Source organism: Otolemur garnettii, unplaced genomic scaffold, assembly GCF_000181295.1.
Source record: "Otolemur garnettii isolate 467f Iridium unplaced genomic scaffold, OtoGar3 scaffold00006, whole genome shotgun sequence".
Classification (NCBI taxonomy): domain Eukaryota; kingdom Metazoa; phylum Chordata; class Mammalia; order Primates; family Galagidae; genus Otolemur; species Otolemur garnettii.
The window spans coordinates 40,808,000-40,835,249 of NW_003852401.1; the positions used below are offsets into that span (position 1 = coordinate 40,808,000).

The 27,250-nt window shown below is 41.9% G+C and overlaps 1 protein-coding gene across 1 annotated transcript in view; it reads right to left on the minus strand.

Annotated features, from left to right (window-relative positions):
- Window positions 1–6,342: 6,342 nt before the first annotated feature.
- RASEF (RAS and EF-hand domain containing) overlaps window positions 6,343–27,250 on the minus strand; it is a 73,464-nt gene continuing 52,556 nt past the window's right edge. Inside the window, exons 10-17 of the mRNA XM_003782973.1 lie at window positions 26,217–26,451; window positions 25,765–25,902; window positions 25,523–25,670; window positions 23,100–23,181; window positions 21,839–21,953; window positions 15,933–16,052; window positions 13,258–13,334; window positions 6,343–6,650 (exon numbers count right to left, since the gene is read on the minus strand). Of these exons, the coding sequence (XP_003783021.1) occupies window positions 6,545–6,650; window positions 13,258–13,334; window positions 15,933–16,052; window positions 21,839–21,953; window positions 23,100–23,181; window positions 25,523–25,670; window positions 25,765–25,902; window positions 26,217–26,451 (1,021 nt within the window). The 3' untranslated portion in view covers window positions 6,343–6,544. The remainder of the gene's footprint in view (window positions 6,651–13,257; window positions 13,335–15,932; window positions 16,053–21,838; window positions 21,954–23,099; window positions 23,182–25,522; window positions 25,671–25,764; window positions 25,903–26,216; window positions 26,452–27,250) is intronic.

Genomic DNA, 27,250 nt, shown 5'->3' on the forward strand with positions numbered 1-27,250 from the left:
CAGTTGGCCACTAGAAGTTGAAAAAGACAAGAAATGGATTCTCCCATAGAACCTCTAGAAAGAATGTGCCATCCTCAGGACACCTTGATTTTAGCCCATCAAACCCATATTTGTACTCCTGTCCTGCAGAACTGTAAGATAAATTTATACTGTTTGTGGTAGTGTGTTAGCCCAGTGACAGGAAAATAATACAGATCAAGTAGAAAAAGAAGGCATAAAATATATATATAACATACTAACTTTTCTGGCTTTTTGATACTGAAACTAGAAGATGTCATATATAAACAAATGCTAACGGATTCATTGTCATTTTCCGTTCTTTGTTTTACTTTTGAATATTAGCAGAAATGACCTTATCCAGAAACTATTGGGTAACACATAGAACCAGTGGAAAGGCTCCAGAATTGAGTGTGGGTTACAGATAATAAGCAGAGTCCGAGGGAATACTGTTCATCCTCAGAGAGTCTGTGGTCCAGTCAAGGTGGTAACCACTGCTGCAGTCTGCCACTGCACTGTTCTGTGAATGCTTTGGTAACTGGCCCCCAAGTTTGCTTCAGTCCTTTAGATAGGGTGCCTGGTGCACGGATGGGCTGCACAAAATCTAGGTTTTAGGGAAAGTAAGAGGCAATATTTGCTCCTTTCAGCTTCTCCAGTGAGATGCAGAGTTTGGATCCCCACTAACACGCAGTAGTGTGAGATTTCCCCCCTAAAACAAAAGGGGTGTTGGATGCAGCTAGAAAAAGTGACAAATGACTACTGCAGAGTCTAATAATCTTAATTATCTGATTCCTTGGTTATTAATCAAGAAATTTAAAATGCTTTTCCCTAGATCCATTTGCCTGTAGGTATTAAAAACATAGGCAAATTCAAAATATGTAAGTTAGAGAGAGCATGGCGCATCTGAGGAACTGGGTCCCACTGTAGAGTAATGTGGGAGGCGGCAGAATGTAATGTGAACTTTCTCTATTTGTTTACAAGTCTGTTGTCACCCTTGACCAGAATGTAATCTGACGGTCTATCTTAGCTACCACTTATCTCCACTGTCAAGAAAGCACTGAGGATAGTTGGACTCAATAAATATTGACAGTGAACAGGTAGGTGCCAAATTACAGAGAGCCTTAACCATCATGTTAAGAAGATTTTGGATTTTATCTAAAGGGTAAAATATTTGTTTCATGAATGATTAAGCAAAAAGAGGGATTTGTGGCAATTCAGAGAGCATTAGGTTTAACCTTAAAATCATACCGGAACTACTCCTAAGACTCTCCTTGAAAGAGTATTTATCCAGTTCCCAAGTTCTACCCCACTGCACAGCAGTGGGAAGGTGTCCACAAACTTGGACTGAAAGAATATTCAGAAAGCCAACATCCTGTGGATAATGAGGACCTCTGTGAAAGCCTAAGTCAAATGTTATGAAAGATGGGTCATAAACTTCCAACTGGAAAGGTCACAAGTTAAAGGGCCTTCCAGCTAAATGGCCATGCTACAGAAAATTAAGAAATATAAATTCACAAATAAATCTGATACACAGATATGAAAAATGCAGAAAAAGGAAGAGAATGAGCATTCCTAGAATTTGCATAGGAAAATTTAACTTACCTTATCATTTTAAATTGAAGTATTTTTTACATCCTTTTTCCATTTTTAGCTATGAAAACATTTTAACATCCATATCTGGAAGAAAAAAAAATTTTTTTAAATTTTAAACCTTACAAAATAATACGCTTTCCTGGGGATTCATTCCCAACTCATGGAATTTGGGATATATCTGGTAGAGAAGCACAGTGGTTCGACATAGTTGCTGAAATAATTGAAAAGAACAGCTAAAATTTTACTAAGCAAAAGAAAGTTTATTAACCAACGATTTGCACAGCAAGCTGGGCCCGGTCCTAGTGACTGCAGGCTCCATGGAAAATGCAGTTTTGCATCTTATACACAACTTTGAGGAGTATCAACTGCTTCTTGAAAGTCTCCCAGGGTCTTAATTCTGTTTTCAAAACAACCCACCCCCAAGTTCTTAATCAGCCTTATTCCCATAACAGCCCAGGGCAGCCTGACCCAAACCAATCCAAAAAAGCCTAACTATATCCATCATCCACTTGGCTCATGTTTAGCTAACTGCCTAACACATCCATGGGAGATCTTTGTCAAGAGGCTACTTGTCACAGCATAAAAATCAGTTTCCATTTATTGAGAGAATTCCTTCATTCCACCCTCCTTACCACTTTTACTGTCACTTAGATTCAAAGTCCCAGTCAGAACTCAGTATTTTCTTTATCCTTTCCATAACTTGATTCCATCCACCATAATTAATGGATATCCTACCCCTCTCATGATTCCATTCACATTTTTCCATGCTATGTTTCAGGCTCTGACCCCTGTTTTTCTCTCAATTTTTTCCTTCTCTTTTAATCCATTGTACACAATATCCTATCCTGTATCATTCTCCAAGTTTGTGTCTACTGAAATACCCAGAATGTATATAGGAAAGAACCCTCCACTATGCCTCATCCTCCCTGTTTTCTGGCAAATCTCTGGAGTTATTACTCACTGAAGGCAGTTCCCAGGGTTCTGAACAAAACCAGTGCAATCAACAGGGCTTTAAAACTTTTTTTTTTTTTAATTCAGGTGAACAAAGTGTCATGCAACATTCCAAGCCCTTTATATACATTAACCTATTTAGTCCTCAGAACAACTCCATGAGAAAGGAGTACTGTTATCATCCTACTTTACAAATAAAGAAGCTGGAGCTCCCAAAGGTTAAGTCCCTCAGACTAGTAGATCTGAGGCCAGGTTCAGACCCACGCCGCTTGGCTGTGGAGTTCACACCGATTAAAATAGGCTGCCTTTTATTTATACAGTCCATTATTATTTTTGTATAGACTGTGTGTGTGCATGTGGTGTCTGCAGTAACTCTTTGCAAAGCCCACCTTATTTAACCAGGTAATTCTCTGATCATCCATTCAATCATTAGTCCTCTTCAAGTACCCAGCACTATGCAGCACAGGAGGGAGGTAGCAGTAGATACAGTGGGTAAGGGCCTGGAGCATCTGTCTAGGTAACAAGTGTAAGGGCAACAGTGATGTCCATAAATTTTAAAAGTAGTAGTAGTAGTACAGAAGTAGAAGCAGGCAGCCTCACCCTAGTTTTTGGGAGAGGGTTCAGGGAAAACTTCTGGAGGAGTCAGCTAGACAATATGGGAGCAAAGGGAAAGGGGTGAGTGTCAAAGAAAGGAACTGGCCCCTCAGAGGCCACGAGGATGGCCAGGGCACTCTTCTACAGAAGCCTCACCATTCCTGGCTGCCATGACCCACACGGGTCTACTGTGGCCCTGTTGGCCAGCACGACTGAGCCACAGCATGGCACACCAGGCAGGCATTCTTTTTCCCCACCAGGCAGCTTGCCACGTCCAGAAAAGACAAGTGTTTCAGAGGTATGGTTCTAAGCAGACACATCTTAGAATTAAAATTACCTCAGGGATATCTGTAGTAGAGCTGAAGGAAACCCCCAAAAGGCCAAAGGAAGCAAGCTTTATTGAATTTACAACACAGACAATATTTGTAGTTCCTCAGACATTCGCACTGCAATAAAAATTACACTTTATGGTATAATTATTAATGGTTTGAAGAGAAATAAACAGTATAAACGAAATGTGGCCCATACTATGAAAATGTAAGCTGTATAAATCAAAATCATAAAACAATTATTCAATCCTCAGAGGCCTACTTAATATATACATGTGAAATTTCTTGTGCACACATACAATAAAAGCCCACAAAAACCATCACTCTGAAGCTGATCACTCTACAAATATGAAAATAAATCTTTATCTTTAACCTCAATTTTATCTTCGGCAGGAGGGTTGCACGACTGGGTTTATGCAAATTATATCCGGCATTAAATAATCAAATGTCACACATGTTATAGAAAGCAGTAAGTGGAAAAATAAATTATGAAAATGCACGGGGCTGAAGGTTAATAGTGAAAAATGTCTTCCTATCCAACATTATTTTCCACAATGAAATTAAAATATTTTCCAACATATCAGGATATATTAAAAAAAAAGATGGCAGTACAATTGTGACTTTAAAAACTTTCAAAGGAAAAATAGAAAGGTAACGTCCCTAGGAATATGCAAATGTATCAAATGAAGCTCAAGTTAAAAACATTAATATTTTTGTCCTTACTGAACATACACTTTAAATTTGATTAAGGAGCTTTTCTTTAAACAAGATTGCTAACCAGAGCTCTAAATCTCTAATTTGGATTATGTTACCACAATATTTATCTGGGCTCAAATAATGAAAGATGATCAGCTTGTCTACCAAAGGCACATGTGTAATTTCTAATCAACGTGGGTGTACTGACAGTCCGATCCAGAGGCAAAGACCAACATAATACTTCTGTATTAAAGGTATATTCTTATTTACAGATTATAAGATAAATATAAAGAGATACTTTGGAGGAAATAAATAAAGGCAACACAACACACATACTAACGCAGTTTTGTGCAAATGCACCAAAACTCAAACATGTGTCCCAGATATCAAAACACATATATCAAGTCCAATCTCATGTGGGCTCAAGAGATGACACTGAGGCAAACAGTAATGGCACAACTTTTGTTTCACCGTTCCACAAATGTAATATCCCTCTGTCCCCATTTATGTGGACAATTCTCCATGAACGAGGCACTCTCTTTGATCAGAAAGGTAATCTTTTTTTTTTTTTTTCTTTTCTGGGACCAAAAACTATGAAACATGAAATAGGAATTCAAGGTAGAAATATGGAGGCTAGATCCAAACTTCCAGTAAAAATATTAGATATCTTCAATAGAAGAAGGCATGTTTTTCAAAATTTAATGATGCTGTAGTTATTTATAATCTTCCTATGTAACATAGCAGGTCATTTCCATTTTTAAAAAGAAGCTTGGGAAGTTTAACGTTTAATCACAAAAATCATAAACAGAAAAAAATATAGAATTATTTTAATTCAACAAAAAATGTTTTTAGCTTATATAATAGAACAAATAACAGCTGTAATTTAAGTTTTTCAGCAAGTTGCTTGGGGTCTGTACCTAGTGGCTGAACCAAGGCAAGTTCAAATCTCTTGTTGCATAACTTAATTGGTTCAGGCCACTGAAAGCCAGTCCTCACTGGCCTGCCCTGGGGACAGGTGTTGACTCCTTTGGTTCTTAGACACATTACAGGAGGGAAGTCTGGGGAGGCACTGCAGGTTCTAGAAGGAAAGGAAGACCAACCTTTCTTAATGGAATTCCTCTTTTCAAGGCATTATTTTCCAAAACTACATACAGCATTTTTTTTCTTTGCTCATTATTTAAGAAAGTTAATGCTCACACCTAGGGAGTGAGGGGATTTGCACTGTATTACAGATTATGCTTTCAACCATGGGAAGGTTTCAAAGAAGCATGAACATTTTTATTTGGCAAAATGTTAAATCATTCTAAGTGCCAGTACCATTTTTAACAAGATAACAATTCACATACTGTAAAATTCACCCTTTCAAAGAATGTAATTTAGTGGTTCTCAGTATATTCAAAAAGTTGTGCAACCATCACCACTATTTGAATTCCAGAACATTGTCCACACCCCCCAAAGAAACCACATACCCATCAGCAGCCATTCCAGTTCCCCTCTTTCCCCAGCCCCCGGCAGCCACTCACGGGTGTATTTTGTTTTTTAAGCCTTGAGTGACAACTTTCCTGGGCATTGGACTTTCAGTAGTATGTGGTTTTGTATATTTTCATTAGAATTTTTAGCACTATATTTAAACCATAGATTATGTAAGTCTTCTGAGATGATGAAATACGTTCTTTTATATATAAATAACTATTTTCGTCTCAAATGTTTTCTTTATAAAAATAGAGTATTCTATTTCCATTTTTTCTCAAATTCTGTTCTTACTGCAGAAGTGATAAAAATCAATACCCCAATATTAAAAAAGCAAGAATAGCCAGAGTCCTTATTAACTATGGGTCATTGGTCCTTGCAGTCCCCCAACTCCCCTGCCCCACTCCACTCAGAGTACTGCAGGATCTGACAGATGCCAAGTCCTGCCAGGCCAAGTTGCTGGTTTATAAGTGAGGAAACAGATCTGACATGGGCTGGTGACATGGCTAAGATCACAAAGCTAGTTAACAACAAAGCTAGGATGAAAACTCCCTTTCACTAGGACTCCAATACGAAATATTTTACGTAAACGTTGTCTTAGGTGATCTACAACATCAGCACATGAATCCAATCATGTCAGCAAGTTTCTTCGGTAGCTTTATGGAGTATGTGATTTTTTTTTCTACCACTTCAAAAACAGTTACATGATACATCTATTCCGCCAGAGGGCCCAAGTCGCTCTTAGAGACACAGCAAAAAAGAGCTGAGGTTCTGGGAGGACCAGAGGAAACAGTCTGGATTTCCCACTCCACAACTCGCCATCTGACAGTTTCAGTAGGATGCACCATTCTAGCAAGCCACCCAAAGTCAGTGGTTGGGAAATGAAGGCTTCACAGGCCAAAGATGTTCGGAATTTAGCTATTGCAACAGTTCTTCATCTGTGTTGACTTTCTGGAACTGGTCCCAGTCAGATTGGTAATGGATCTGCTGTCGTCCTCATCTGTTCTTTTTTTCACTTCTCTGGAGGGAGGGTGTAGGGAGACAGAGAGAGAGAGAAAGGGAGAGAGAGAGGATTACTAAGGTACAAACCAAGCCATAGATGATTCTGTAGAAATAAATATTGCAATGCTGAGTGTTTACACGGGCCACCTAGACCAGTGATTTTCAAACAGTGTGCCATGAGAGGACTTTAGGAGTACCATGAAAAATTTTTGAGATCATTAATTAAAGTATTTTTCGAAACACAATAAGTATATTCTTTTTTTTACTCTTTTTTTTTTTGATCAACATAACTGAGTGTGTCGTGACTATAGATTCAAGGGTGTTATGGGATTAGAAAGGTTGAAAAACACTCATCTAGACATTCTAAATGCTTTATAGGTATTGATTTATTTAATTTTCACAAGAACCATATAAATTTGTTGTGCCCCATTATATATATAATATATATGGAAATATACATATATATACATATATATTATATACACACATACATATGGAAATGAAGGCAAAAAGAGGTTAAGAAATTTCCCTGAGGTCACAAGTGGTCCTCCTGAGTGGAGGAGTGGCATTCAAACCATGTGGGCTGGTTGGGACACCTGTATTCTGACCACCAGGCCATACACACACCCCTCCCCTGGTTCTCTCCTGAGGCTCTGGGATGCTGTACAGTCTGCCACAGGAAAGCTTGCTCCTTAAGACTCTGGAACCTGGTATCCAGGTCGCAGTAAGGCTTGCAGATCTTCACAAAAGCCAAGTGGTTTTGTAACCATCTTTTAATCACACATGATCATGAAGGTAACAATGAATAGTTAAAACCATCCTTTCACCTTATCCTAAATTTCTTTTAAAGTTAACTGCTAGAGGCAACACTAACATAAAATGTCTTATTCTCCAAGATCTCAATAAAGTTCCTCAGAGCAGTATCTTCCAAGGGTAGACTCCAGGAAGCCTGTGAAAAGTGAGATCTCTGAAATCTTGCCTCAGACAAGCTAAGTGGGGAAGATGAGCACAGAGGCTCGTTCCCACACAATTCTGCCCTTCCTTGTCCATGCTCAGCTCCCCCATCACGAAGGATGGCTCTCTACCTGCTTTGACCAATAGAATACAGAAAAAACGGTGCCTGCAACTTCCAACTCCAAGTGTTTATAATGTCTAGAGGCTTCAGCCTCCTTCTCCTTAAAGTCTTGGGCTGCCATTTAAGAAGCTCTGGGTTCCTCAGTGGAGAGAAGCCACCAGGGTGGCCACATGGAAAGGAGCCATGTGAGGGAGCACCCTGGTGGCCGACACCTAAACCCAAGCCATGGCATCAGTGGCCAGCTGACGGCAAACACACAATAACACCCCAAGCAAAGGCAGTCAAGAAAGCTTCCAGCTCAGATCCAGCCAACTCTGGTAACTGTGAGAAATATAAAATAGTTGCTATTTCAAATGAAGCTATTGGGAAACTGTACATTTCCAGTAGAGTGACGTCACTCAATAGAAATATAATGTGATCCACACATTTCCTTTTAAGTTTGTTAGGAGCCAGAATAAAAAAAATACAAAAGGCAATAGGTGAAAATAATTTTATTAATATATTTTACTTACAATATTAAGTATAGCAAAACCTTTATCGTTTCACCATGTAAGCAATAAAAAATATCATCAATGAGATATTTTAAAACTGATGATACACATTTTCATGTTTTTCTTATGTAACATTGCCCCCTACATGTATACACAGCACTGGCAGGTGACATGGGAGTATGACAGACAAGGAAACAAAGACTTAAGAAGAGAAAGAAGAGATATAATTCACCCTGTAACCCCCAGTAAGTCTCACTAAAGTGACCTCTAGAACTGTCAGATAATAAATGTGCATTGTTTAAGCTGCTACTAGTGTGGGCATATGTTAAAGTGGTAAGAGAAAATTAGTATAACTTTCAAAAGCAAAATCTTGGTCTCTTGGTTATTTTGTCACTCAAAAACTGTCCAGTTTAGGCCAGGTTCTGGGATCCTCCCCCTGTGAGCTTTGAGGGAAAGACAGAAGTCTCAATAAATATTTGCAAAGTCACAGGGGAGCTCTTAACACATGTGTGTGTGTTGCAGGCTTCCTGGAGACTTTGACATTGGATGGACTCTTTGGAAGAATAAGAACTCAACTGCAGCCAATGAAGAAAGGAGATCACAGGTGTAGGGAACAGCATGCATAAAGGCAGAAGCATAAAAACCTTGGCCATGACTAGACACAAAACTTGCTGTGTGATAGAGGGCCTAATGCAGCCACACACAAACCCTTTCCCCAACCCCTCCTTCCCTCCTCTCCTCCTAAGACAAAGGAGACACAGGATTGGGCTGCCCACACCCCAAAAGTTTGCTCCAAAGACCCTATCTTTCTGGGAAGCTATAGAGTTTGCCTACCCACTACAGCTCTATGAAAAGGGTCTCAACTGGCCCAGTGCAGACACACTTTGCACTGCCCAGATGGATCACCCTCTCCTTTCAATAAACCCGGCCTGAACATCTCCACTTTAGTCTCGTCTCTGGGCACCACGACCTTGCACTGTGTCTACAGATTTTCATTCATTTGAGAAAAAAGAAAATAAAATCAGAAAGGTAGGTGAAGTCAAGCTGTGAAGGAGTATTAGCCCCATGCTGAGGAGGCTAGATTTATGTTGTAGGAAGGACACCAATGTGGGATTGTAAGCAAAACAGTAAATATTAATTGGATTTTTTGTATGATTTCTCTGATTGAAGAGCGGAGAATGAATGGATATTGGAGAAATTGTCAGGCAGAAACCCCTACGCTAACCCAGGCAGGAAATTCTGAGGCCTGAACTAAACAGAGAAGGACAGAGAGACAGAGAGAGAGACAGACACAGAGAGATGCATGGATTCAAGATAGACAGAGAGGTCACTGCATCAACAGGGCCCTGGAGCTACTGGAGATGGGGAATGACGTGAGAGGGGAAAGCACTCAAGATTGGCTCCAGGTGACTATTTTTTAATTATCATTTTGGTAGATTCCTGTAAAGAAACATTAACACGTTAGGCTGTGGGTATGTAGTCATTATACCTGTGGGATTTCCAGTTGGTGGTTCAGAATATGCTAATGGAATTTTTTAAATAGGTGGGGGTTAAAAATACTGAAACTGGAAGCCACCAGCTAGCATGGTTCCAGAAGCCGTGGGGACGGAAGCCAGAGAGAGAGCAGCACGGAACTCTGAGACTACCAACATGTAAGTGGCAAGCTAGTGATGTGGGGTAGCAGTAGAGTCCTCACGTTGCTGCCTGCTTAGCTGTGTCACTTTGAGCAAACTGATCAGCATTCTAATTCCCAATTTTCCTATTTTAAAATGGATATAATAATCATAGCATCCTCACAGAACAACTCACATCTCTCCCTTCTGGGAGGACCAATGGCCTCTATTAGCTACATTCCCATTGGTTTCCTGGTCATACATTGTTATTTTTTTCTCCTCAAATGTTAAGTTGCAAGGCCTGTCTTTCATTCCCTTGATATAATATCTCCATTGACCCTAATATGGGGCTATCCACACACTAGGTACTTACAATGCCGACAGTATTAAAACTGAAAGCAAATACTAAGGAAATATATTATAACCCCCATCTTTCATCTAGCTTTGTGTCTTCAATCTGCCAGGAAATACTGGCATGCTCCACTTTAAAGAAAATTAGAAATACAATTCCAAATATCAAAAGCAGACTTAAGGCTGGGAAAATTAAGTCACCTAAAAACTACCATCCGCTTAACAATTGCATTTTATGCATCTTCTGGGTAAATTTATGCCCAAAGGGTTCAGCAGTTATGCTAAACTAATACATCAGCTTGAGCTTTTTCTGTTTTTCCCCAATTTCAAGTCATTGGTCAATCAAATATGCCCGTTGAACTTGACTCTATCGCAAAATGTTAAAGCCGGTTCCAGTGTTGGCAGTGATGGCAAATTTACTTACTAATGGGGCCCTGGCTGTGAAAGAAGACGTCTCAGCACTACAGGGAAATTGCATTTCTAGGAGAAACTTTTTCTGGGATTGAGAGGTTTTCCAAGAAAAAGCAGAGTCATTCAGGTTGTTAACAAAACATTTATGGCCTCCCTTCAAAAACAAACTGTTTCCCACAGTGCAAACTCATACATTCTTCTGGACTAACGATGCAGGGATCGCCTTAAGAGATGGAAAGTGTCAGCCTACATGTTTTGCATCACACATAACTTTCTAAAGTTTGCATTTAAAAAATGATACATTCATCTGTGAGACTGTAATGTTTCCATTTGAGACTGGGGTATTATGACCAGCAAATCTGAAGGCAGAGTGTAAAGCAGTTAAAGTCTTCCCAGATGTGCTTTATTTATAATTTTTATATTTCGCCTATCACTAATATCACCAGAGGCCCCAACCAGGACATAATGCAATAAGAATTAAAAAAAAAAAACAACTCTATGATAAGTGATTCACGAAAAGCTTGTCAGATTTCTAAAAAAAGTTATGACCTGCCCATTACACAGGTGAAGTGACCTCCTTATCAAAATATCTTTGCATACCAGTTGTTTTAAGTAAACAAGCAGGAGCCTGTGTCTAAGGTACACCGTCAACAGGGCTGGTTGACAGCCGTACAGGAGCAGATGGGGAGAAAGGCGCAGGCAGGTCACGGCCTCGCCCATCTTTATGATAGACTCTGCGCTCTGGGTCAAACTGGGGCACTTCAGAGCCATTTAACTTTAATAAGACCCCATCAGACAACTGAGCATTAAGTTGTGATTACATTATTCAGTGGAGGACAGGTTATCACACGCAGAATCCCAGACTGTTAGAATTAGAAAGGGCCATGGGGACCATTTTATTCAGTCCTGTCCTGTTTACAGAATAGAGTTGCCAAAAGTAAGACAGAGAGACTTGCTCAAGACTCCCTAGGTACTCAGGGCTGGGTCTGAGAATGGACTTAAAGTCTCCTGACACCACGATCTTCCAATATGCTGGGCAGCAGCCGGGACCACAGCATCCTTTAGGGCGCTCCACTCACCGACAAAGACCAAGGCAGCCCCATGGTGCTCTGAAGACCTGCACATCCTTCCTAACACCATATGCCCCAACAGCTACCTCCCTTCCATCCAGGCATCCTCATGTTAATAAAACACAAATACAACCATCTGGAAAAGTGAAAGCACCCGCCAATTCAGCAACGACTCCATCTTCATGTAAGTCAAAGACTGCCTTTCACTGAATTCCACCCTCTTTACTGAATGTAGCTTCTTTGGCCAGAATGGCTGGTGTTACCTATGCACCCACAAGTGTTTCAAAATCACTACATGACTCAATGTATCAAGGTTTTACCCTGGCTCTTTTTTTGACATGGGTATTAGCCCATGATTCTTCGACTAATCACAGGCAAAAAGGCCAAGTGATTCAGTTGAATCAATACATGTTTAAAAAATGTCATTAAAAAAAAAAATACCTGTTCTGGGTCACATTCAAAGTTAGCATTGTTTTTATTTTTAAACAAAAATGATTCCCAAGAGGTGGTTATCTCTCTTGGACTGATGTCAGAGTGGAAAATATTTCAAGATGCTGAATGTAAGCCCAGGGCATCTGCCAAGCTCTGCCACCAATTCATGCCAAGTGGGCCACCTGAAGTCCTGGGATCTGTTTCCTGATTCTCTAAAGTGAGGGCAAAGATCTACACCCTGGTCCTAATTCAAGCATCCTATTAATAGAATTCTATTCCATTAGGCACTACAAATACCAGGTTGTTAATGAGAAAACAGTATCAAAGATACTGCAAAGTATTTCAACTATCAATGTTTCCTAGCAGCAGAGTCCAATTACCATGCTGAACTTAAGATTCTTATAAAATCCTATAAATAATCAGAAAAAGAATGACATGCCAAAAGTTATGTGTCAACTTTCTCTGCAACTAAAGATCACTGTCCTGAAATTTTGTTAAAGCATGTTTTGATTTCCCCCCCTTTTCCCTTATATTTAATCCCTTTAGGCCAGTAAAGAATCACCTTTTCATTCGTAGCAGAAAACGAAGCAGAAGAGAAAACGTTAACAGATAAGGTTATTTCTTGAGAATACTTCAAGGATTAAAACACGTTTACATCCAACGGCTTTAATGATGCCATTTTCATGCTCATCTACACCCCAAAATGTAGGTGCCACTGCCTCAGCTTAATAATTACCTAGGTAATAATTTTGAAAAAGCATTTCCAACTGGCCAGATGCACAGTTTACTTTGCAGGGTTTTCCCCCACCCTCTTTGACCAAGGAAAATGTCAGAGTAGATAGCTGTATTTATAATAGTCTCTTATGTTCAAAATCTGGTTCCTGGAAATGATTGGTACAAGTCAACTATGAGCTTTGTGGTGACATTCTGCAGAAATGTCAACTATACCGCAGATGAATCTGTTTTGTTTGGCAGTAAAGCTATTTTGCCCGTGTTCACAGCAGCATTACCGGTTTTTGTAACACCCATGTGGATTGTCCCTCCTACCGTGACTGAAAGACAAGACACCATTTTCCAAGGTATATTTTAACAACAAATTATGGTCAAAAAAGTTGGCGTAGCACCAAGTAGGTAAAAGTTCAACACTACGTCCTGTTTCCCAAATACAAGGCAAAACTTTACCGAGCAAGATGGAGCACAGCTTCCACAATGTTGGATCCATCTTTGGCACTTGTTTCACAGAATAATGCTCCGTAGGTCTGCAGAGAAGAAATATACTCAATTAAATGAAGGCTTTAGTTGGTTTCTTGGAATTTTTGCTTTTAAAATCAATGAAATAAAACACAAATATTTTCCTGTTGAGCATGCTATGAATGCTTGAGAGCTAAGAAACTGAATTTCGATACTAACAACAACAAAAAATAAGTTTGAGCCCGGCTATTCCAAGAACAGTTACCTCGTCGGAGGATTTACTTACTTTGCATAAATATAAAATTTCACGTTTTATGGTTTTTATTTCCAACAGTCACACACATACTACCAAATGTTCACTATCAAATAATTTGAGAGAGATAAAAATGCTCGCTTAAGGTAACCATGAAGGAATTACACGCCCATGTAAAATAGGCTTCCTTTGGGCCAGCAGCTAGCACATGCCCTCCCTCACACTACCACCTCGCCCCATCAGGATCCAGCAGCCTCCGTGGCGCTCAAACTATTAAACTATCTGGTCCTCCCTTATCCAGCCTCCCTGGGGTTATGAATATAATCATTCATCATGTAACTCTCCTGCTTCAAACCTTTCAATGGCTTTTCCACCACCAACAGGCCCAGCTTGGTGTAGCCCCAGACAGGCCTCCAGCCTCATCCCCACCCTTTCTCCTCACTTGCTGAGCCCCAGTCACCCCAGCCTTCCTGTTTCCCCAGTGCCCTAATCTCTTCCCACCTCAGGACCTTTGCACGTGCTCTTCTCATTACCTAGGTTCACCTCTGCCCCCTAACCCCTGTATCAGTCTGACTCCTACCTACTTTTTCAATTTTTAAGATACTCCTTCCTTGAAGGTAAGATTAAGTCTCTTTTAGCTAACCCTAAAACATAGGGCTTCCTATCCTAAAACCTCACCACACACTGTATTCTTCCTGCACGGCACTGGCCACCATTCTAATGGCTCAAGTTATTTTGGGGTGTTGTGGTCTGGCAAGCTGGAGACTTGTTCCCTTATTAAAGGACATCTGCCATGGGCCTGGGTGTGGGTTAAACAACCCCACATGGGACAAGGCGAGGCTAGGATGCTTGCTCAGGAGCAGGGACAGTGAGAAGAGGCAATGGGGAGAGCCTCCATGATCCCCCAAATCCATGGAAAAAACTCTGGAATCACAAAGCAGATGCACTTGGAGCAGAAACACTTGGTGCTGTTGCTGACTTCTATATGCAGGATGGTAAGGGGTGAAATAGTGACTGCATCTAAGGATGCAGGAGGGGACAGGGCACGACAGGCCCAAGGGGCAAACCCCGGCAATGCCAAGAAATCACGGACAGGGAACAGAACCAGTACCTGGCGAAAGGACTGTGTAGGCCTGTGTAGGACGGCTCGGCACATGGGATACATGAGTTTAACATCCATCTCCCCAGACTGTAAGCTATATGAGGACAAGGAACATCTGCTTTGTCCTCTGTCCTTTGTCCAGCACATGATAAAAGTGCTTCTCACACGGTGCAGGCAATAAACTAGGTGTTGCATGTACCTCTCCGGCACTTCACTGCCTTCTTGTGAAGTTTATCCCATTAGGTTTGCAGTTCCAAGATTTAAAACAGGAAAGAGTTTCCCCCATTTAAACTAGTAGAACTGAAACCCCCCTTTAAAGTTCACCTGCTACCCAGTAGTCCATTCCTGGTACTGATAACAGACAACATCAGATCAGACTGCTATGGGGCAAACTTATTTCATCCCATGGGCATCTGGTTGCTTGTACAAGGAAGACGGGTCATAAGAGGGCCGTAAAGCATTCTGACAAGACGACAGATAAGGCTGGGCCCAGTGGCTTACGCCTGTAATCCTAGCACTGTGGAATCCAGCCTGGGTGGACTGCCTGAGTTCAGGAGTTCCAGACCAGCCTGAGTAAGAGCAAGACTCCATCTCTAAAAATAGCTGAGTGTTGTGACAGGCACCTGTAGACCCAGCTACTTGGGAGGCTGAGGCAAGAGGATCACTTGAGCCCAAGAGTTTGAGGTTGCAGTGAGCCACTATGCTACAGCAACAAAAGGAGACTCTGTCTCAAAAAATAAATAAATAAATAACAGTGGGAGAAAAAAATAGTCATATTCTAATGTTTCTCCCTGTATACAAATCCATGACCAAAAGTTAATTTTAGACTATTCCAACTAAGCACAAAGAAGTCCTCAATTCCCATCTGCCCAGGAGAGACAGAGGCACTGCACCATCTTCTGCCCCTAGGCACTGTAACCCTCTGGAGCCACAAACCCATCTTTTCAAAACAGGACACCATTCTTTATCCTTCACCTAGATTCCAGGGCTAGAGAAGGAGTCCAGGAACTGGGTGAGAGGCAGGAGGTAAGGTGAGTATTTCAGCTCCTCTTTGTCAAAGAAACTTAGAGGGGAAACAATCATGACTATTTTGCCTTCAAGAGGGGCTGAACCCCTACCTAGCTCATTACTTATGCTCATGAAAGGTGGGGGTCGTGGGAGTCCTGTGTAAGAAGCACCAATACCCCATCAAACACGGTGGGATTTATCAAAGAACCTCCCAAGCACAGGTAGACAGAAGTGAAAACCACAGACTCCGAGCCCATGAAACTGCTGCCTTCTCTTCCTGCTCAGACCCGCCCTCGCTCTTACCATGGCCAGTTTTTCTCCAAAGAATCCTGGAACACATTTTTGTCCCTCTGCAGCAGCAGTGTCACGAAGATCAGCCTTGTTTCCTACCAACATGATAGGAACAGTCTCAGGGCTCGCATCCTACCGAGGAGAAAGGAAAACGGGCAAGCATTAAGCACTGAACACCTGAGACACGAGGACGCTGAGGACAGCAGCAGCAGCAGCCACCACGTTCCAGCTGCCCCCCTGTGACAAGTAACATAGAGGTGATATCTTCAAACCTCAAAATATCTCTCAAAACAGTCATACTTTCCCCCAATTACAGGTGAGAAAACTGAAATTCAGAGTGGTTAAATAAGAACATGTAAGGGCCTGGACCTGGGTCTAAACTGAGTTTAGTGCCCCTAACTCAGTGGTTAGGGCACCTGCCACATGCACCATGGCTGGTGGGTTCAAACCCGGCCAGGGCCTGCTAAACGACAAGGACAACAATAACAAAAAAACAGCCGGGCATTGTGGCAGGACCCTATAGTCCCAGCTACTTGGGAGGCAAAGGCAAGAGAATCGCTTAAGCCTAAGAGTTACAGGTTGCTGTGAGCTGTAACACCACTGCACTCTACTGAGGGTGACATAGTGAGACTCTGTCTCAAAAAAAAAAAAATACAACAACAACAAAAAACCTGACACCATAATCCTTGACACTGTATGATGCTCTGCCCTGAGGTTAATGAAGAGGGGGTAAAAGGCACTGGGATTAATCAGTTTTACAACAAAGGAAACACAGATGTGCTAATCTCCGTCTCTAGCTCACAGAGCACTCGAGAGGCAGGACCACAGAATGACATTTGCTGGTGCCACATAAGTTTCTACAACTTTCACTTCAAGCAACAGTGATTATAGGTCAAGTTCACCATCTCAGGTACCAAACACACAAGTAATTCTTTAGTTATAATGGGACAAAAACAAAGTTTTAAAGTTCCCTATCTGTTCTCTGCTTAACAACAAAAGCAAAATACAGTACAAGTCCTAAAGGTCATCATTTTTCTTATAAAGAGCCAAATTACCCATCATTCAAGGTAACAGATTCTAAGAACTATGCCCCAGAATCAGCATATGGGAAGGGTCCCAGTGGACCTCCTGAATGTGGCAGGGCAAAGTCTGAGACCCACCCTCTCACCACTGGCTGCTCACTGGCTGTGTGACGTCCCCCAGGTTTCTTCGGGTTTCTGCCTCAGACTCCCTCTCTGAAAAATGAAGGGCTTAAGGAAGGCACAGCCCATCTCGACAGGCTATGATGAGAGTCCAAGGTGATAACCAGACCCAGCCCAGACACACAGGTTTCTGGTTCAGCAGCCCTGACAAAAACATGGAAGTTAACTCCTTGTCGTGACTCTACTGGGCGCTCATTGGTTTGGCACTATACCACTACACCTAATAAGAGGATCAAGAGATGAGCTTTACAGTGAAATTATATGACTTCCCTTCTCTGCAGACGACCTTCCTTTGACTAAAGGCACCAGAGTGCGATTAAAGCAAAGGGGAGAATGGAATGAAAGGAGCTAAACAAGGGAGGTAAAGCCAGCTGCTGCACCCACGCTCTTAACTGTGTTGCGTGGTGATCACTTCAGGATGCAAGGGGGCATTACTTGGAAGTTATTAGTCAAATATTCATTAAGTGCGCTAAGAACCTCGGCACCTAAGTGACTTCCAAAGTTACACAGGTAAGTACCAGCACCTCAAGTCTTGGCTTAAATATCTCCTTTGCAGTGAGGCCATCTGGGGGAGCGCCTATGGCTCAAGGAGTAGGGTGCTGGACTCATATGCCGGAGGTGGCAGGTTCAAACCTGGCCCCAGCCAAAAAAAAACCTGCATTGAGGCCATCTGATCCTATGAATGGTAACCAGAAACCACGTCCTCATCATAAGGCTTTTTGTTTCTGTAACAATAACACTTTCTAGCATTTTTTTTTCTGTTTGTTGCTTGTCAACTATTCACTTCCGCTACCCAACTCCCCAGAACACAAGCTCCATAAGGACAGGGCTTTATTAATAGATGTGCTCCAAGACCCTTGAAGAGCACATGAGCCTGGAGAGGACACCTCAAAACTGCTTCTGAATGTGTCAGAGTCAGACGAGCTCCCATCCCAAGTACCTCCGTTCAGCGTTTATGCAGCTATTTGATCAGTAAGTTCTTCGTGACAGGTAAACAAATAGCCAGACCTTTATTTAATCTACAATAAGATTTTATACCCCTCTGATTTTCCACCAAAGGTTACCAGGTTATCAATTATTAATTAAGAGGGTGTTCACCACCGAGTCTGCTGCTTTTCACTCCTCTGGCCTAGTCTAGTGATTACAACTTTTGTTTCTAACCATATTTATAGTGGCCATATATAAAGACGGCCATATTTCAACTGCCCCTCTGAAGTGCAAATTAAAACCACAATGAGAAAATACCTTGCCGTCAAAATGGCCATTATTATTTTGTGTGTGTGTGTGGAAAAAAAATGTTTTTAAATGTATTCATTCCTCCATGCATCTGTAAATACTAAGGGAATACAAATATCCCTGTTACATGGCTTGGGTCAGGGCTATGAAGGTCCCATCATCAGGACAGCGCTCATCGTTCCCGTGAGCTGGGTTTTGCTCCTCCCCCGGCTCCAGCTTGATTCCCAATGACTTTTACTTCCCTCTATTCACCTGCGTACCCATCAGTTAGTTCCAGTTTATCAGAAAGTACATGTGATGTTTGTTTTCCAAAAAAAAAGAAACCATTATTAAAAAGTCAAAAAGCAATAGATGTCGGCATGGATGTGGTGAAAAAGGAATGCTTATATTCCTGTTAGTAGGACTGTGAACTAGTAGCACTCCTATGGAAAACAGTATGGAGATTCTCAAAAGGACTAAAAGTAGACCTCCTATTCAATCCAGCAACCCCTGTGCTGGGTATCTACCCAAAGGGAAAAGGGTCATTTTATCAAAAAGATACATGTGCCCAAATATTTATCATAGCATAATTCACAACTGGAAAGATACAGAATCAATCTAAGTGCCCATCAATTCATGAATGGCTAAAGAAAATGAGGTGTTTGTGTATATGTATTTGTTATATAACATGTATTAAAATTGTAAATAATATATACCGATGTTTAATTGCAGAGGTCAAATGTGACTTCAAGCATCACAAATTTAATAGTTTTTTCCTTTCTTAAAACATGTATTCATTTTTTTCCATATCCTCTGTATGTTTTCGTATTTGTGTACGTGTACACACACAAACCATGGAGTACTACTCAGCCATAAAAAGGAATTAAGTTACGCCGTTTGTAGTAATGTGGATGAAACTGAAGTTCATTGTTTTAAGTAAAATATTTCAGGAATGGAAAAACAAACACCCCATGTTCTCCCTAATAAACAAGAGTTAAACAACGGGCACATATGGGCAAAGAGATGAAAGCACATTGGAAACTACAAAGGGGGCAGAATGCAGGGAGGGCAAGGGATTAAAAACTTGCCTGTTGGTCATAATCAACGCTGTCCAGATGAAAACCCTGACATCTGCTTCCTACAGTGTATCCGTGTAACAAAAACATTAGTACCCACTTAATACTTTGAAATAAAATAAATAAAACCAAAGTACTTCTAAATTAATTTATGAATTGTCCCTGTAGGATTGCCTCAAATTAGCAATAGTGAACCACAGAGAAGCTTCATTGTGCCTTTTTTCCCCCTAAGGTGAAAATCAAATACCATATGGTAGCTAATTTCCCCTACCAAAGAACTTAAGAGTTCGCCTTGCCTGCAGGTTTCTTCCTTCTTGGCCCCTACGACAAGGCAATGCTGATGGCTGAACATGTTCCTCACCACGTGCAGGTGCTCAGGAAGCCACAGCCGTGGGCCACCTGCCTACAAGCCATCTCACCTTGCTGACCTTGCCTTTCAACCCTCCTTTTCTTCAGTATAATTGAAAGAGTCAAAGTCAAGACCAAGTCCACATTTCAACCATAGAATGTTTTCCGGTCGATCCTACATTCTGGTGTATGTGCCTTCACCATGATTATGCATTCTTCCCTGGACTCATCACTTATCCCTGGGAGCTCCACTGGTTCCCTTGAGGAGGAGCCACCAGTCCTCTGTGCGCTGACCGCCCCTGGGAATTCCTTGCTTGGCATCAAGGCTTCTTCTAGGAACCTACTGCTCACTTGGTATTTTATTGAAGTAGCAACTGGGTGTTGGCTCAGCAGATCTGACAGGGGCTCCCCTTCTACCTCACATGACTAATAAGTAAAAGCAAGGGCCATGTGTTTTCCACGCCTCTCGTTTCTCATAAAAAAAATCAGAGTGACATTTCTTCCTTTCTCAGATGTTAGAAAGATGAACAGAACATGTGGAAATTCTGCAAGGTAAAGATGGTGCATACACGTGAGCGTGCTTTCACTGCATCTGTCATCATTTTAAGTCATGCTAATCCAGTAGAAAAAGCTTAGTTATCCTTGTGGAAGCCTACGGCCATCGCAATCAGTTGTCTCTCATGTTACTTCTTTAGTTAGAAAGAGAACATTTCCCAAAGTTTAACTTGAGATCGGACGGCAATTGGTTCTCTGTTCGGCCACTAATGTAACTTAATGATGCCCATTTAAAGTTATAGATGATCCCACCAATCAGGTTCATCCTATAAGGGTACATGTGAATCCCTCTAAATGTAGAATATAAATGTCTTAATACAATAACTAAGAAAATGACATGAGGGCTATGTTAACCAGTTGGATGAAGTATTTCAAATTGTATACAGAAACAGCACTCTGTACCCCATGATAGCATTAATGTACACAGCTATGATTTAAAAAAAAAAATAAAAATAAAAATAAAAAATAATAAAGTTACAGATGATACACTCACTTGCTTGAAAAGCTGTATTAGCCACTAGTTTATTTTTCAATAGGCTATGCTGACCATAGCTTGGTAGTGTTATGTGGATGAATAAATGTTGACAGCATGCTAAATGTAGCCAAGGTCATTTCCTACTTTTAAAAATTATTTACCAGCTGGATGTGGTGGCTCATGCCTGTAATCCTAGCACTCTGGGAGGCCAGGCTGCCTGAGCTCACAGGTTCCAGACCAGCCTGAGCCAGAGCGAGACATCATCTCTAAAAAAAAAAAAAAAAGAGCTGGGCGCTGTGGCGAGAACCTGTAGTCCCAGCTACTTGGGAGGTTGAGACAAGAGAATCACTTGGGCCCAAGAGTCTGAAGTTGCTGTGAGCTGTGATGCCAAGAGAGACAAAGTGAGACTCTGTCTCAAATAAACAAACAAATAAATAAATAAAATAAAAATTAGTTACTATGAAACCAGAGGATATCAAAGGTCTCCAGATGAAAGACACCATCCCATTTAACCAAAGAAAGAACAGACTCTACCCTACATGTCTAAAATCCCAAGGAGTGCCCTGCCGCATCTAAAGAACCCCCAAACCACACCTAGAAAGAGGCTGAGAAGACGGATGCCACAGAACATGGACTTCAGCACATCTCACACCCAGATGGCGTTTCCCTGGGCTTCTCACACACAGCTGACCATACTACACACCAGACCTCACCACCGCCTTGTTCGTAAGAGCTGCTGCTTCTAAGGTCACCTACGTTTGATTGGCTTACATGGGGTTTTGATTTTATCTGTACGAAAACCCAGAAGCTTTATTCCCAGAAGTTCCCTTCTATCGTGTCCTTGGCTTCGGGGAAACTTGCCCAACTCCTGAGGAAGGGGCCAGTGCTGCCAATTCTGCCACCAGCCTCCCATTCTGCCCGACGGGAGAAGCCCCTGTGTCAGTGGTTTCTGATCAAGTTCCCTCTGACAGCAAAGAGCCAGAGCATTTTCCCAGACGGCCTGGAACTCCTGCGTGCGGTTCCTTTTTCTCCATCTTGACGTCTTACCTCAATCATATCCACCCATTCTCGAACGTTGAGGAAGCTTTTCTCACACGTCACGTCATACAGCAGCAAAACGCCATCTGCTCTTCGGAAGTAAGACTTGGCGATGCTTCTGAATCTGGGAAAGAGAAAATAATTCGTCACTTTGTGCTGCCTCATCCTTCTTCTCTTTTATGCTCATTTTCCCCCTCATCTTCTAAAACCAGCCCCAATCGAGAAGAATCTAGCACATTATTGTGACACAGCCATCTCCACCAAGGCTGCCAAGGACCCAGTGAAAGGTAACAGGATGAGAATCTGGGGGACTGATTTAGAAAAGCCATTCGTTTTCTCTATCAAACAATCCCAAGAATGTCTGCACACCCCAAAGCATAACCCAGACAAGGTTGAGAGGGTAATTTCTAAAAATTTCAATCTCAACAACAAACTACTAAGATCCTCCACGGGGGGATGCAGAGGAGGCCAGAAGGAGGTATACGCTAGAGAGAAACATTCTGGGGAGATGGGAAGGCAGTGTTGTGTGTGGGTGGAAGGACGGACAGTGAAGAATGCCCGCAGGCCAGAAGCTTTGCCTACGTGGAGGTCGAGGATTCCCCGGGGCAGAAGCATGCCTCAGAGCACACATCAGATCTCTAGACCAAGTGCAAGACCACGTGAGTATTTTAAATAGGGCCGGGTCAACCACAATTGACATGTTGCAACTCCCAGGCTGCTAAAGAATAGGAGCTCCATGCAGGCAGGTATCTGTGTCTGTGCTCCACTGAATCCTACCGTTTTAAATAGTGCCCGGTACAGACGCAGGCACCTCATACTCATTTGTTAAACAGTCGAATAGGTGCTGTCCCCACAGAGTTAGACGAAATCAAAACCTATGCTTTATGCTCTGCGTATCGGCAATGTTATGTTAGATAAAGAACCATCACAAGATTAGGTCTTGGTGCCTCTGCCCTTGAACCAAAGAGAGCTGACCATCATTTATTATTCCACAACCAAGCGGCTCCTTACACTGTCAGTGCATTTGGGAATGTCGCCTCTCATGTAGGAAAGGGCATGCCCTTGGTCCCAAGCAAACAGCAGCTGAAAGGAAGCTTAAAGGCCCTGTTCTCACACAACCCACAGATAACAAGGGAGGAGAGAATGTGGGAAAACAAACATTCTTAAAGTTATAGTTATCTGTATAATGATAAAGTATGTCACAATCATAGAATTACGAGTGTAGAGAGCATCGAGTCTCCTGCAATTCTCGTCTATGCGAAGCACTTGCCTCTCCTGACCAGCCGTGTCCCAGAGCTGCAGGACCGTCCGCTCTCCATCTACAATGAGGGTTTTCATTTGGAAATCAACTCCTGCAAAAGAACACGCGGATGGGAACGTGACTGAAATAATTCCATTGGCTTTTTACTTTCAAGCCCTGTTTAGATGAGGGGAAAGCCAATAAGCCAAAGCTCAGTGAGGTAGAAAGGAACGGACATGGCCTTTAAGGAGCCTGACCTTCAGATACTAATTCTAAGTTAGACCACACAGGCGCGTGCAGATGCACCGTCTGCAGGTTGGCTGACTTGGGGAAGCGTTTAAAGGAAGAAGGTCTATGTTCAGTTTTCTCAGATGATTAGATGAAGTCAGTCATATTTGCGTGTGTGTGTACATGTGTATATGACTGGGCATGTATGAATGTGCGTGTGTATATGTGTGTGAAAGTGTTTGTGTATATATGTGTTAGGAGTCTATGTGTGTATGTATCTGTAGGTATATGTATCTGTATGTGTGTATGTATATGAAGGGATGTGTGTGAATGTATTAGTATGTATAAATAAATGTGGGTGCACGCGTGCACACACACACACACACACACACATATATATATACACATGCACCATGGTCTTCACCAACCAAACCAAATACTTTAGTCTTTTTATGAATCAAATTGAAGTGAACTTTCAGCTTTGTTACTGTTGGGGACCAGCCCTAAATTTATTGCGTTCTCTCCCAGTGACTGGCAGAGATGAGAAGATGAGGAAAATGAATAGTCAAGACATAAAGAGTAAGTTTTTTTAAAGAGCTGGGTCAGGGTGCGAGGCCTTCAAGTGCGAGGCCTGCTGGCAGCCTCTTGCTCTGGGCTACTTCTGTTGTTATGACATATATTAAATGAGGGAGGCTAAACCCTATGTTACAGTTTGTGTTGGGTTTGTGTTTTCTAATCAAACTATATTTTACCTATCTTAATTGTACTGATTTTTTTTATTTTTATCACTCTAAGTTGTTTTTGATTTTAACCTAAATAGAGCCTGGGACAGGAGCATGACACCAATGTGACTGCGCACAGGAATCTCAAGTTGAGTAATTAAGTTTCTGGGAAGTCTTGTGAGTAGTGGGGGTGCTCACAAGGGTCACATCAAGAAATGAGAGGGGAGGGGCACTTTCCCCTTACCTCCCAGAGAGACTTTTTCTCTCCCTGAGATCTAAGTGTTCCTGTTGTTTTTAGCGCCTTTCTCCTTTTCTCATAAATCTAACCACCCCGCTGTTCACTCCCTGGGAGAGAGCAGTCCCACCTGTGTGAGCCTGGCCGTTCAGTGTTCAGAGACTTTGGAGCTGAGTGCGCTGGGGAGGGGAGACACTCTGGCCAGACAGTCTGCTTGAAAATGTCAGGCTGGTGGGCTGTCGCTTTGTAAGAGATTTGGGGCTTCCCTGATCTTCTTCTCTCCTGGCTCTGTTTCCTTTTGTCCATCATTTGTAACTATTTTCTTAATTAATTTTTAACCTATTCATAATAAATAATTAAGAACTAATTTTAAATTTATTAAATTAATATTTCTAGCAATGTAAGCACACTAAGAGATGACTCTTCCTTTAGGTACGTACCCACATGTCCACCCACAGTTATCTTTAAGAATACATCAGAAAACCTTAAGTTTACAAAGACACCCACTGTGAAGAGCACAATCAATCAGTTCTAGTTCTGGTTATCATAGTAAGAACGCTTTAGAAGTAGAAGAAAAAAATGATAATTTTCATATATTCAACTCCTACTGCTGATATGCAAATTTGGGAAATCAGGGAACTACTAATTCTATTGTTCGATTGTGAAGGTGGGAAGGGAACATACATCTGGCTCTGATTCTGAACACAGTGACAAATGGGCCATCAATATTGTTTGTCACTTTATAGACATCAAATGACATCTTACCAAAAGGGCTTTCCCCTGGTCACCCTGTGTAAAACTCTACCTCTCCCCAAATTCCAATTTATTACATTGTTTTTTGTGCCTTCCCCTCCACTGGGATGTAAATTCCCTGCAGGCTGGGAGTTAGCTGGCTTTCATGTTTATTCTTAGCACCTTTAATTGTCTTTAGCTCTTAGAGGACTAAGGAAATACAAGCTGACTAGCTGAATCTGACACCTTAGGTTCTAAACTTGGTCTAGTTCATCCGACTGGCTAAGCAGACAGCTCTGTACTTTGTCAGTCTTCTTCTCCGACAGTTGAGCCTCAGCCACAATAGAGAAGGACCATTCCGCAGTCAATGAGAGACACAAACATGCACATGTCTATAAACGTGTATGTACACACGGAGAGAAAGAAAAAGAGGGAGATGTGTGCATCTGTGTCTAATCTGCGTCTATAACCCCAAGGGAAAAAACACCAAGCCAAGAAGGGTCATTTTTGCACTTTTAACAACAGAGGAGCCATACCCAGGGTGGCGCTTGTATTTCCTCGAAATTCATTCTTGCAAAGTCGCATGAGGAAACTAGACTTCCCCACTGCAGCGTCCCCGGCAAGCACAATCTTGTAAGCCTTCTGCGAGCTGGAAGATTTATGGCTGTCATCCTCTAGGTCTGTCTGGGGAAAAAAGCCGCAGTGGGTGATCAAGGCAGTAACATGGCGCAGAAAATCATCAGTGTTCATGAATAAGACTGTCTCAGAAACCACCTACCTGGGGGGAAAGTGCGGAGATGGGCTTTCTCGATGAACTCACAATGCTGCCTTCACTAACAAAGCCTTGGGGCTTCCAGTCTAAGACAGAAGCCACACCTTCCGAACCGTATGTTTCTTCATCCCTTATATCAGGAACCTATTTTTTAAAAAAAGTCAGCAGTTTAAAAACCAAAGTCCCTCATTATACATATACACATACGAGTAAATTACAGATGAAAAAGAAGAAAAATATGCAGCTGAATCTATGGTTGATGCTGTCATGGAAAGAGTGGCCCTGAATGGCGATCTATGAGAACTTCTCTCTAACTGGGTGGAGGAGAAAAATATTCTTCTGCGTATGCTTCATATATATGACCTTTAAGCTGGATTTCTATGAAGAAAAAGGGCAAATCCAGTAACATATTTCAATCAAACATAAGGCCTGGGAGAGCAGTGGTTTCTGGGGCTTACATCTGTGTCCGAAGCATCACCTCCAAAGCTCTCCTGAGCCCTGTGTGTCCTCTGAAATCCCCTCTGGAGCTTGTACTCCACCTCCGAGTCATACTCATTGGAATCCCTCAGGGTAGACAAGCCACTGTCGAAGCAGCTCTCAGGCAGGCTGTCAACTTCACAATTCATCCTCTGCATAGGATCACAGAGGGCCAAGGAGTCACAGTCCTCATCCACATAGGAAGAGCGAGATGACCTGGTAAGAAAGGAGATCACTTTACCTGAGTGGTGGCAATGCTCAAAAATGCACAGGCAATAGTTAAACACACACACACACACACACACACACAGGCAATAGACCATAAGCTATTACGTGGAGCCAAGGATGCCGACGTTCTCACTTTTGCCAATAACCGCAACATATTTCATGATTAAGCATCGGGAGAAACAAAATGTTCAAAGCCATACGGGTTCATTTTATGTAACAACAATCAATTAAGACAAAGACCCTCAAATCGAACATTTAATAAATTAAGCTGTTTTTCCTATCACCTTCTTTACTTCCAGATGCAAAAAAAGTTAGCCTGCCCAAGACCTAAATGCAAATTCCAAGTTGTGTGACTGGACTATACATAGAACATGGGACCCTTTTTACTTTAATGTGGCCAAACCAGGTTGGGAATAATATGTCCATTTCTGGATAAGACCTCACTAAAAAAGGATGCTGGCCATGAGGAGGCTCATGATGTAATCCCAGCACTCAGGGGGGCCAAAGCAGGAGGATCACTTGAACTCAAAGAGTTTAAGACCAGCCTGAGCAAGAGTGAGACTCTGTCTCTATTAAAAATAGAAAAATTAGCTGGGTGCAGTGGTATGCACGTATAGCCCCAGCTGCTCAGGAGGCTGAAACAAGAGGTTTGCTTGAGCCTAGGAGTTTGAGGTTGCAGTGAGCTATGATGGTAACACCACTGCACACTACCCAGGGAAATAGAGACTCTGTCTCCATATAAAGAAGGGGAAGATGCTGAAAACCTAAATGGGAAAGGCAAGTACAA